General features: G+C 38.9%; 2 protein-coding genes across 2 annotated transcripts; both read left to right on the top strand.

Annotated features, from left to right (window-relative positions):
* Nucleotides 1-914: 914 nt before the first annotated feature.
* On the top strand, nucleotides 915-4079 carry LOC110958821 (NACHT, LRR and PYD domains-containing protein 3-like). The gene is made up of 2 exons (XM_051956402.1): nucleotides 915-1242; nucleotides 2218-4079. The coding sequence occupies exons 1-2, from the start codon at nucleotides 915-917 to the stop codon at nucleotides 4071-4073; spliced, it is 2184 nt and encodes a 727-aa protein (XP_051812362.1). The 3' UTR covers nucleotides 4074-4079.
* Nucleotides 4080-4934: 855 nt separating this feature from the next.
* On the top strand, nucleotides 4935-6153 carry LOC127536521 (leucine-rich repeat-containing protein 45-like). The gene is made up of 2 exons (XM_051957155.1): nucleotides 4935-5337; nucleotides 5436-6153. The coding sequence occupies exons 1-2, from the start codon at nucleotides 5132-5134 to the stop codon at nucleotides 5770-5772; spliced, it is 543 nt and encodes a 180-aa protein (XP_051813115.1). The 5' UTR covers nucleotides 4935-5131; the 3' UTR covers nucleotides 5773-6153.
* The last annotated feature ends 6081 nt before the right edge of the window (nucleotides 6154-12234 follow it).

Below are 12234 nucleotides of genomic sequence, written 5' to 3'. Positions count from 1 at the left end.
AGTATTAGTGAGACAACACATGACAATGGGTGAGTCATTCTCACGCTGATGGCCATTTCCTCAAAGGCTCTGACACCAGATGCGCTCATTTCTGATTCGACTTATCTACAAGGCCAAACCAAACCGCTGACAGTGTGATTGAAGTGACACAGAAAAAAAAGATGATAAAGGCTGAATGAAACAGATTAATGGTTAACTTTTTTTTTAAATCTGACATTACTTTATTGCTGTGCTGTTGACAATCAGTGTAAGTAGGTCATCACAGTTGTATTAAGGAAGGAAAACAAAGGGGAAAAGTTTCGTGCTGAAATTTAAACCAGAATGAATGGTTGAGTTTTTCCTCTTGAACTGTTTGGAAAATAACAAATAAATCAAATACACATTTATTTCATTAGTGTACATTATAGCTTTGCTTGATATTTTTTTCTACATTGTGCATTCTAACAAGTCACTGGTGTTTGGAGGGAAATGGCATGTTTGGGTGGGATCAAACGGAGTAATCACAGTGACCGACAAACACTTGGACTGATTTGAAGTTGAACTCTGGACCTTTTAACTGCTGCCTACACCTTCCTGCGCCTTAAGACAGAACACAAACCGCTTAAATGCCAACACTCATGACAGCAAAGAGCAACACCAGACAAGACTGAAACCATTGTAGAATGTAAAGATAAAACATCTGGTTAAGGTATGTATCTGAGTCATTGTATGGGGAGTGTTTGTGCTGAAATTCTTACAGTTTTTCATGCTGTTCTAATGTAGTTATGCATATGCACGGGAAATGTGATGTCAAAGTTTCAGTGTGCTCTTAATACGGATTGTAGTAACTGCTCATTGAAAAGCTTTAATGCTTATTTAAAAACATATTGTGTTACTTAATTCCTCATTACAGTCCTACAATATTTTCAGAAGCCATGAGTTCAGCTCAGCAGCTTCTCCGATCTCAGAGAGACATACTGGTGAACTGGACTTCTGACCATCCAGCACCATTGCTGCGTTGGCTCCATGATGAACAGGCACTTTCCTCTACCTCCTACCTGTCTCTACTGGAGAGGACACCTTCCAACGCTGTGGTCCAGGCTCTGGAGACAGTGTGTGCCACTGAGGAGAGCAGTGAAAAGTTCCTGCAGGTGTTGAGGGATGTGCAGGACTATTACTGCAGAGATCTGCAAGTCTGGGTTGAGAGACACTGCAGGAATGATGCCATCAGAAAGCCAGTACCTGCACCTGTTATAGATCAAGGTGAGGCTGCTTTAAAATGCTACTGACAGCTATGCTATGGTTTTTATATAAACAATTTCAAAGTAAGGGAGAATAATATTGCTTTCCAAACTTGAGCTTCAAATGCAGGACAGGTGCTGAAGGCAATCACATTTAATTGCCTGCTGAATAGCAAACGTGTGATGAAACCATTAGCAGGATACAATCAGCAATGATGCCTTGTCTGACTCAAAATGAAGCCATTCTCATGCATAAGGAATATTAAGCCCAGCTGTCACAGGTTAAAATGTTAGTTTTGCTGTTGCTATGGCTCTTGGAATAACAATCCATGTTCATCAGTCAGTTCATGATGTTAATCCAGAATGACATAGCTCCACATTTACAGGATGGACTGTCATAAACTTTTGTACAGCATGTAAATTCTTTTGACTTTGTGGACAGCTTGAACATCTACACTTGGTACTGATATTAGTGGTTCCAAGATGATCAATCTGTATGACATGAATAAGCTCAAACGGCACAGAAACCTGAGAATGTGACACTTTGGAAAAAGTCATAGCATCTAAACCAACTCAAAATAACTTTTGTTATGTAACATCTGGTAAATTACTTACATAAATCATGTGATATTTACAGAGAAGAAGACTAAAGGCTCCATTGCTAAACTGTTTAAAGGGAAGAGCAAAGGATCCTCTTTAATTCCTGAGGTTACAGGTATGAATTTACTATCTTATCAAAAACTGGATTTACATTACTGCTGATATGACTTCTTACTAGTGATAAACAATATATATGCATATACTGATATACAATGAGTAGCAAGTACCACTTTCTATTTACTTATTCCCCATGCTTGTTTTAAAAAGGGAGTATTATTTTTATGTTGTAGCCAAAGAAGAACTAAAACCTGGCAGGAGTCTAAGGCTGGCTAACATCCGAGGTATGCCAAAAGAAGTCAGCTGAAGGAGAGAAGTCAAAATATTTAACTTTATCTAGCAAAATTGAAGAGTGATGTTCTCTTGTCTAATATTTTCATTATAGTTCCCATCTCTGCCCATAAAACAACCCTTCTGAAACGTACAGAGCAGTTAAGATGTTACTCAGAAGGCAATAAAGTGGCTTCAAACTTAGCTTCTCACATCGAGATCCGCTACACTGACCTCTTTGTGACAGAAGATAATGACATAGTCGACAGCAGCCAACACGAGTACTTTGACTTGGCCAGAAGACGAGCTCGCATCTATGTCCACCAGGCCTGCCAACGCATCCGGCCTTGTCATCTCTTCAGTCCCCAGGGACCATCGAATCGGCCTCCCAAAAGGGTTAAAATCAAGGGTATTGCTGGCATCGGAAAAAGCGTAGCAGTACAGAGACTGGTCTATGAGTGGGCAATTGGGAAGAATATGCGTGAATTCACTTGCATTTTTGACCTGCGCTTCCGAGAGCTCAATCTAATTGAAGCCCCACTGAGTTTACTGGAACTGCTTGAAGAACGGTTCCGGTATCTGAAGGAAGCTCTGCCTGATCTTTTCACCTCACCAAGCTCGTTGCTCTTCATTTTAGATGGTTTAGATGAGTTTAAATTCCGCTTGGACTGGAACAGTCCAGACAAAAACATTGATATAAACACAAAGGTGTCAGTGTCAGAGCTAATGGTGGCTTTGATCAAAGGAAGTCTTCTCCCGAAGGCATCCGTCATTGTCACGACGAGGCCGACTACTGAAGCGCCCAAGGGTTTCTTCCAGAGATGTTGTGTGGTACTGGGCTTCGAGGAGGACCAGGTGAAGGAATATACTACCAAGTTCTACAAAGATAGCAGAGTTGCTGAAAAAGTTTATGATTACATCTTGAACAATGACAACCTTTTCGTACTGTCCTTCATCCCTCTTTATTGCTACATCATCTGTACTGCAATAGCTGAGTTCTTTTCTTCGGAGACTCAAGATGTCGGTGACTCAAAGTCTCTGGAGTTAAACCCACCTAGAACAGTCAGTGAGGTTTATTTCTGCTACTTGTTAACAGCAGTCAAGCACCATGCACTGAAGGCAAGTGCAGACAGAAGCACGTCTAGATCTGAGGTTCTGTCATTAGCGAATCAACAGCTGACAAACCTTGGAAAACTGGCTTATGAAAATCTGCTTCAGAGAAAGATAATGTTTGACGCAGCGGATCTGAAGAACTATGGTGTTACACCTGCTGATGTTCAGAGCACCTTTCTTTGTCACATCATCCAGCCTCTCAAAGAGGAGAAAGTGGAGATGTATTCGTTCTTCCACTTGACAGTTCAAGAACATCTGGCTGCCCTTTACTGTGCTGTCAACCTCTCCAGCCAGGATGAAGTAATCCAAGCTCTTGATTTCTGGTGCTTTGGGCGACATCCAGAGTCCTCTACAGCCGCATGTCTGCAAAATATAGATCTTAACATGGACAAACTGGAGAGCCTCCAGATGTTCACACGCTTCTTCATGGGAATGCTTCGAGCCCGGCTGGCAGGTCAGTTGGATGGTCTTGTTCATTCCCCATTGCAGCAAGAGGATGGCCTTCCTGCTAGGCTGGGTTTGTGGTTCCAAGGCCAGTTTAAAAGCGAGAAGCTGGAAAATCTGGCAGCTTTGAATCTTCTCCACTGTCTGTTGGAGTTCCACATGAAGGAAACTACCAGTATAGCGGCACCAGAGATCAAGACACTTTACCTGTTTAAAATGAAGCTCAGTGTTGCTGACTGTACAGCGATGCATTATGTGCTGCAGTTTTCTCCACACAACCTGCAGGAGCTCAACGTGGGCTACTCCAACATTGGAAACAGAGGACTCAGCAGACTGAGACCCATCTTACATCGCTGTGAAAGTCTCTAGTGAGTATCTCCTTCTATGTTCAACTATCAAAAAGACTAGAGTAAAAAATTTAAATACTGTGGAATATAAACAGGCTTGGGTTCCAGTTTCCTTGCTAATTGATGCCTTTCAGTGTGGAGTTTGCATTGTTACTGTTGTTTGTATGTGTTTTACAATTATAGATTGGTAGTCTCTTCAGGGTACACCCTGCCGTCTGTCTGATGCATGCTACGATGGACACAAGCTTTCTTTCAAGTCAGGTTGCCAAAAAACAATGTTGACCTGATATTTATTCATTCTCTTTCAGTTTGAGATACAACTGTCTGGACAAGCAGGCAGCTTTTCTGGAATCTGCAGTTCTGAAATCAAACGAGTGCCAAGTGAAGAAACTCTTGTAAGTCATTACAGATTTTTTTTTTACAACTACTTGCTTTGAAAGATAAGAAGGACATAAAACAGGACTGTCATAAAATGTATACTTTAGCAAATTACAGTTCTTCAGCTGATGTAGAACATAGTCCAGTTGATTAATCATTATGGAAATTCTTTGCCATTTTCAAAACGTGTCAACAACAATGGGTCAAAGATAATAACGATCAAAGTTTTGTTTGGTCATCATGCTGTTGTGCACTTACACCCCAAGAGTTCCAGAATAAAATGTAATAAGACCAACAATTATTTATTACAGTGTTATTTTGCTGCCATTTATATTATATTTTTGACAGTAGATGCTATTTAATGTAAGTTTGTGCTAAAACTGACCATTCAGAGACAACCATTTTTCTAGCTGCGGTAACTAACAGAGGTGATGGTGTTCACTAAAACTCGCTGATCAAAACATTGCAGAAAATGATTAAACAGCCTCCTGCAGTGTACTTACAGATGCATCCATCTTGTTTTTAGTTAATAAATGTATGTCTCCCTGCAGCCTGCAACTACATAAAACAGTTGTAACATTTACCTTTCGATGTCTTCTAAGGTATTTGCTTCAGGAAGTAACTCCTGCACTTCAAAAAAAATAACAATTTGTAATAGCCTGCAGATACCCTAATCTCCTTTGATACAAGCACATACTGAATATGTCACTAGACCACAATTGTTCTACTCATGTTTCCAGTATGTGTGGCAATAATCTGGGTCCAGAGGGGGTTTTGGAGCTGTGGAATGCTCTGGAGCACAACACGACTGTGGAAGAGCTCTATCTGGACATCACTGGCATCACAGAGAGAGGAACAGAAAACATTGTCAACTGCCTCAGCAAAAACACGTCTCTGAGGACACTGACGTAAGATTCAAACACACATCTACTCAGTGTTTTGAATGTTATAACACTGCCATCTAGTGTGAGTTGCTGCCTTAACCAGTAATTGTCTTCTTCCTCAGCATCGTTGGGAATGACATCGGAGAGATGGGGAGGAGGAGGCTGAAGGAGCTGCAACAACGTAGGCCAGGGCTCAGGATCATTGCAAATTTTGTAGATGACCTTGGGTTACTTCAGGCCTACCTGGACTGGGTGGAGGAGATCCAGGCTGACAGAGACCAGATGGACTCAGTGAAGAATGCAGACGCACTGCGGTCTGTGCTGAAGGGACTCCAGGTGGCGGGAAGAAAGGTGGAGAGAAAAGAGAACGCAGAGAAAGCAGAGGAGCTGCAGGCAAAGATCGAGGAGCTGCTGAGTTCCTCTACAGATCTGATGGAAGGAAGAAGACCAACATTCTGACTTATATCTGTGATAGCAGGATTTATATTGAAGATAATGATGTATTGTGAGTCTGAGATTGAGGGGTGGTGATAACAGCTAAAAAACCCACACTTAACATTGTTTCATCTCCCTGATAGTTAGTGTTACACAGATGACACGTTTCAGAAAATTCTATTAAATAAATCATGACTTGGTCAGAGAACCTGGATGTAAACTATTGTTAACTTCAAAGGATTATTCTTATTGTTGGAACAGCGTTGTTTTTGTTGTGTTTTTTTTTTTTAATTTTTTGCAGAAATTGCAGGTTGAATTAACCCTAAAGGTGAAACATGAAATATTCCCTTATTGTGTTTTATAACAACAACTTTTTTTCTATTTTACAAATTGGGGCTAAGACAAACTCACAAAAGACAAAAACAATATATATATATATATATATATATATATATATATATATATATATATATATATATATATATAATTTAATAATTGCTATGTTTTTTTAATTAAAAACTGAAGTAAAACTAATGTTACTAACACAATTTATGAATTAAAATGAAGTACGTTTTCTCAATAACAAAATGTTACAATGGTCCTCAATTTCATTTTTATTTCAGTGTCAGAAGAAGTCTGAATTCTTTGCTTGATTAAAAAAATTGCTATTTTAACAAATTGCAAAGATACTTAGTAAAGACACATCTGTCTGTTCTTTGACTTCTGAAAAAAAGCAGTTTTTCTCTGCTAGTGAACACAGATGAGCAGCAGATGACTGTAAGTTTTAATGAGCTCTTAATAAGTACAAACTCATATTTTAAAAAACGTGCTGCAAAGACAGCTTGTCTTTCTTTTCTTTTGTGTGTATCTCATATTAAACTATGTGAAACATTTCAATAAAATGGAGTATTAAATAAAGGCAACATGAGTCACCACAAATACAAATTATCAATGACATTCCATACAACTGGGCCTGTGTTAGAAAATACTTGCTCCCTTAGTTACTAAATCCAGAAAACTACCAAACTGTATAAATAACTGATTTTACCTGGACTAGACATGCCCACGCCTGTTCAACTGAATTATCACTTTCACTCTGAAACCATAAACTTATCAGTGAGTTTGAAACTCTGAAATGTTTTCTGTTTTTTTAATTGTCAAAATTACATCTTTTTATTGAATCTGTTAGTTTGTTAGTTTGCAAACACATGCTGCCGACAACTGGAGGTCTCTGACATCGATGTGGTGGAGCTTTGGCCCTTTCTTCTTTAGAGAACAGCTTTAGTGGAGCAACACTGGAATTGTGAGCATGGATTTCTCTTTTCATGTCCTGCTACAGCATCTCAGGGAGACTTTGACCAGGCCCCTCCAGAACTTTCATTTCATTCTCTTTGAGAAGTGGAACTTCAAGTCTCAGACTGATGACCTGGTGTTCTTCTTTCTGGTTTTCTGTCAGACGACAGAATTCATGTCTCCTTCAATGATGGAAAAATCCACCTGAAGCACAAAAGCATCCCCACAACATTACACCGCCACATCCATGTTTTTATCTGTTGTGTGGAATTCTGTGTTTGATTTGTGCCACTTGTAAGGGCACTTCTGTTTTCCACATAGTTCAGTTGTCCACTCATCAGTCCATACAACAATCTCCCAGAAGATCTGAGGATCATCAGTGTATGTTGTGGCAAAGAAGCCTTAATATTCTGGGGAACCCACAGTTCACAGCTTTGCATCTTATACACACGTGGACAAAATTGTTGGTACCCCTCAGTTAAAGAAGGAAAAACCCACAATTCTCACTGAAATCACTTGAAACTCACAAAAGTAACAATAATTAAAAATTTATTGAAAATTAAATAATCAAAATCAGCCATCACTTTTGAATTGTTGATTAACATAATTATTTAAAAAAACAAACTAATGAAATAGGGCTGGACAAAAATGACCCATAACTTAATATTTTGTTGCACAACCTTTTGAGGCAATCACTGCAATTAAATCATTTCTGTATTTGTCAATGAGCGTTCTGCAGCTGTCAACAGGTATTTTGGCCCACTCCTCATGAGCAAACAGCTCCAGTTGTCTCAGGTTTGATGGGTGTCTTCTCCAAATGGCATGTTTCAGCTCCTTCCACATATGTTCAATGGGATTCAGATCTGGGCTCATAGAAGGCCACTTTAGAATAGTCCAACGCTTTTCTCTCAGCCATTCTTGGGTGTTTTTGGCTGTGTGTTTTGGATCGTTGTCCTGTTGGAAGACCCATGACCTGCGACTGAGACCAAGCTTTCTGACACTAGGCAGCACATTTCTCTCCAGAATGCCTTGATAGTCTTCAGATTTCATCGTACCTTGCACACTTTCAAGACACCCTGTGCCAGATGCAGCAAAGCAGCCCCAAAACATTACTGAGCCTCCTCCATGTTTCACCGTAGGGACAGTGTTCTTTTCTTCGTATGCTTGGTTTTTGAGTCTATGAACATAGAGTTGATGTGCCTTACCAAAAAGCTCCAGTTTGGTCTCATCTGTCCAAAGGACATTCTCCCAGAAGCTTTGTGGCTTGTCAACATGCATTTTTGCAAATTCCAGTCTGGCTTTTTTATGAGTTTTTTCAGCAGTGGTGTCCTCCTTGGTCGTCTCCCATGAAGTCCACTTTGGCTCAAACAACGACGAATGGTGCGATCTGACACTGATGTACCTTGGCCTTGGAGTTCACCTTTAATTTCTTTGGAGGTTGCTCTGGGCTCTTTGGATACAATTCCAACGATCCGTCTCTTCAATTTGTCATCAATTTTCCTCTTGCGGCCACGTCCAGGGAGGTTGGCTACTGTCCCGTGGGTCTTGAACTTCTGAATAATATGAGCCACTGTTGTCACAGGAACTTCAAGCTGTTTAGAGATGGTCTTATAGCCTTTACCTTTAAGATGTTTGTCTATAATTTTTTTCGGATGTCCTGGGACAATTCTCTCCTTCGCTTTCTGTTGTCCATGTTCAGTGTGGTACACACCTTTTCACCAAACAGCAGGGTGACTACTTGTCTCCCTTTAAATAGGCAGACTGACTGATTATGAGTTTGGAAACACCTGTGATGTCAATTAAATGACACACCTGAGTTAATCATGTCACTTTGGTCAAATAGTTTTCAATCTTTTATAGAGGTACCATCATTTTTGTCCAGGCCTGTTTCATTAATTTGTTTTTTTAAATAATTATGTTAATCAACAATTCAAAAGTAATGGCTGTTTTTGATTATTTAATTTTCAATAAATTTTTATTTATTGTTACTTTTGTGAGTTTCAAGAATTGTGGGTTTTTCCTTCTTTAACTGAGGGGTACCAACAATTTTGTCCACGTGTGTATTTGCAAAATACTACAAAAGCAGTGGGGAGCAGCGGAGTTATATATGTGTGTGTGTGTATATATATATATATATATATATATATATATATACATATATATATATTTCTAAAACATCAGTTAAAGTACTCTTTCTCATGTATCAAATAAGCAGAATAAGCTATCCCATTGTTCTCATACATACACTTGCATAAATATGTTTTTCTTCACTAGATGTTATATTCTACATTTGAATATTTCTTGAGTGTCTAACTGTGTGAATGCATTGACAGGAATTCTGCTTCATTTTGTTGTACACTGTGCAATAACAACAAAGAAATTCCATTCAATTTCTCACATTGTTTTTTTTTTTTTGCTTTTGTTTATTTTTTTTATTTTATGTTTTCTTTTTGTATTTTATAGTAAATATTAAAAAAAATAACTTCACGTCTGTGTCAAGATATTTTCTGTTTGGAATTAATGGTGCACTCCGGAATCAGAGGTTTAGTTCACTTTCTTCTAAAGACAAAATCAGCCTTGATGTCTGAGGTGATTCGGTACAACGGAGCCTGTGGACCTGTTTTACACTTATCTGGTGGGGATTCCTGTAGCACAACTTCAGTATTTGTGGCCTTAGATGGTGTTGTTAGATGTTGTTGGAACTGGAGTCACAGAATAACGTGTTTGTAATTCCTCTAACACAGTGTCAGTATTTGTGGCTTTAGATGTAGTTGGAACTGGAGTCACAGATTTAGCTGTTCGTGATTCCTCAATCACAGCTTCAGTATTTGTGGCCTTGGTTGTTGTTGGAACGACATAGGAACGATGGTTCCATCCATCCATGTGCGCGGGCACGCACACGTGAACGCACGCTCACTAGCAATTTGTGCAAAATGCATATTTTTACCGCTTTTAGTTTACTCAGTACAAAAATAAAATGAAATGAAAACAAAATTATCTCTGAAGAAAAAAAAGGGGACACTCAGGGCACTGGTGTTCGAAAAGATCCAGCGGGAGATGGCTGCAGCCTGGTATGAGTGGGTTATTGATATTATATGGCACAAAGCCAGATCTAATAAGTTACATGTTGCTGCTCTGATCAGGCAGAATCTCCCCTGGAGTCTCATCACTGCTGCTGATGGAACAGAGCCAGCAGATGAAAGAATCAGAGTTTGAGCTGAGACTGTGTGGACACTGTGGAGGTTCAGGTGAAGGTGTTTCGCACAAAGGCAGGCCTGAAAGAAAGAAGTGGAATGAATAAAGAAGAGCAACTCAAGAATGGTCGCTTCAGGAAACATAAGATGAAAGTACGTTGATGAAATATTGTGGCACTGGAATTGTGAATGTTGGAATATTCATAAAAGATATTTTGGTCAACACAGATGATTTAGTGATTCGTAATTCTGCAAGACCTCTCATATGAAGTAACTCGGCCAAATTAAATACAGTGTGTGGCCAGGTCCTTCTGTGTTGCTGACATCAAAGAGATCACAGGGACTTAAATTGCAGAGGCTACTATTGCTGCTGCTGACTGCAGACAGTGACACTCTCTCATTGCAACCGCACCAGCATCTACTGATGCTATGTGACATTGGACAGAGAGACTTCTGCAAGTCAAAGCTGAGCACAAAAAGAGAAGAAGGAATTTAGAAATGTTTGCGATGAGTTTGATGAATTTGAATCAGACATCTTAAACTCTGCACCTTTCAAGTCTTTCACAAGGTTTATTTTTACATATCATGCTGTCTAGACGTGTCTTGAACCACAGAGACCAAACAGCCACAGCACCGAATTTTTCAAAAACATCCACATTTCAGAAGCCAGTATTTCCCAGCAGAACATTACAATGTAGAAAGACACAATCAATGTTATCCACTTTGTAGACCTGCCAGGGGCTTTAATATTGTGGCTGGGAGAAAAACTGTGGATGTCTGGAAAGCAAAGTAACAAATGAACCAGATTTTCTGTCTTTTAAACAAATGTCCTTAGATATTAGTTTGCGTGTTGATTAGAAATCACCTTCTTTGATTTCATGTGATGAGAACTGCCAGCAGTCTCCAGCTCAGTAACAACATTTGAACACAGTCCCAGCTAGTGTCAACTTGTCTTATCACCCTGAAAACGAGAAAACTTGTTTGGGTTCGATCGATATCACATCTGGTAACAACCGTATCTCATTCTCACATTCTTTGTGCAATATTTGTGACTTCCTCATTTTGAGATTTAGGGATAAGTGCTGCTGTAAAATATAACTTCATTTCTGTGGAATTGGACTTCTCTGCAGGCCTCGTGCAAAATGTAAGTCATCATATCTGAATCTATTAACTAAAATTTAACACAAGGAGAGTGTAATGTTCTAGGAGTCATTCAATTTTTCAGATTAATGTTATTATTTGCAAAGCTTAAAATTAAAGGTAAAATGTTGAGCCTTTGTTTGTAAAATCTACAAAACAGGAAACAGATTGTAGCTCTTGAGCATTTCTTCTGAGTATTTCTAATCATAAATATGAAACACCTGAATTAAAAATGCACCAGTTAAATGAATGTCATAACGCCACAACCGTTTTCACTTTGTTTCTACACCTATTTTATGTTCTGAACATTGTTAAATAAAAGCAGAGTGATTACATGGCAACATACTAAATTACCACGATCACAGGCACTGAAGCACTGTGTCATGTCTTTTTAATTAGCACAGATTTGTTTAAATGATGCATGTGTGTTTAGAAACACTTAATTTGAAAAGAAATAATGATATTCTGTTGCCTCAAGTGAGTGAAATATATGTGCTTTTGAAACTAAAAAAATTTTGAGATTCATGTGACCGTTTTGACAAAATAGCCGAAATGATCATTTGTGTGGCTTTTCTTTTTTTTATTTGAAATCAAAGTTGCTAGAGCAGACTTTATTTCACTTGTAAGGTTTAGCGATGAGATGAGTCATCACAAAAGGTTTCCTGTTCTCAAATGATCACATTTAAAACTGCTTGAAGAAAGAAATTCATCCAAAAAAATGTAACTCTTTCTTTTGTAAACTCCATGATGTTTGACTTTCTCCAGACAAACAACGATGCTTGGAGCTTTGACTTTCCTCCTCATTGGCTCTCTGCTGCAGGGTGAGTTCAAGTCCATTAATATCTGGGTTTGGGTAAAG

This window comes from Acanthochromis polyacanthus, chromosome 12, assembly GCF_021347895.1.
Source record: "Acanthochromis polyacanthus isolate Apoly-LR-REF ecotype Palm Island chromosome 12, KAUST_Apoly_ChrSc, whole genome shotgun sequence".
Classification (NCBI taxonomy): domain Eukaryota; kingdom Metazoa; phylum Chordata; class Actinopteri; family Pomacentridae; genus Acanthochromis; species Acanthochromis polyacanthus.
The sequence above is the reverse complement of the archived record's forward strand: the minus strand, read 5'-3'. Positions and strand labels throughout refer to the sequence as shown.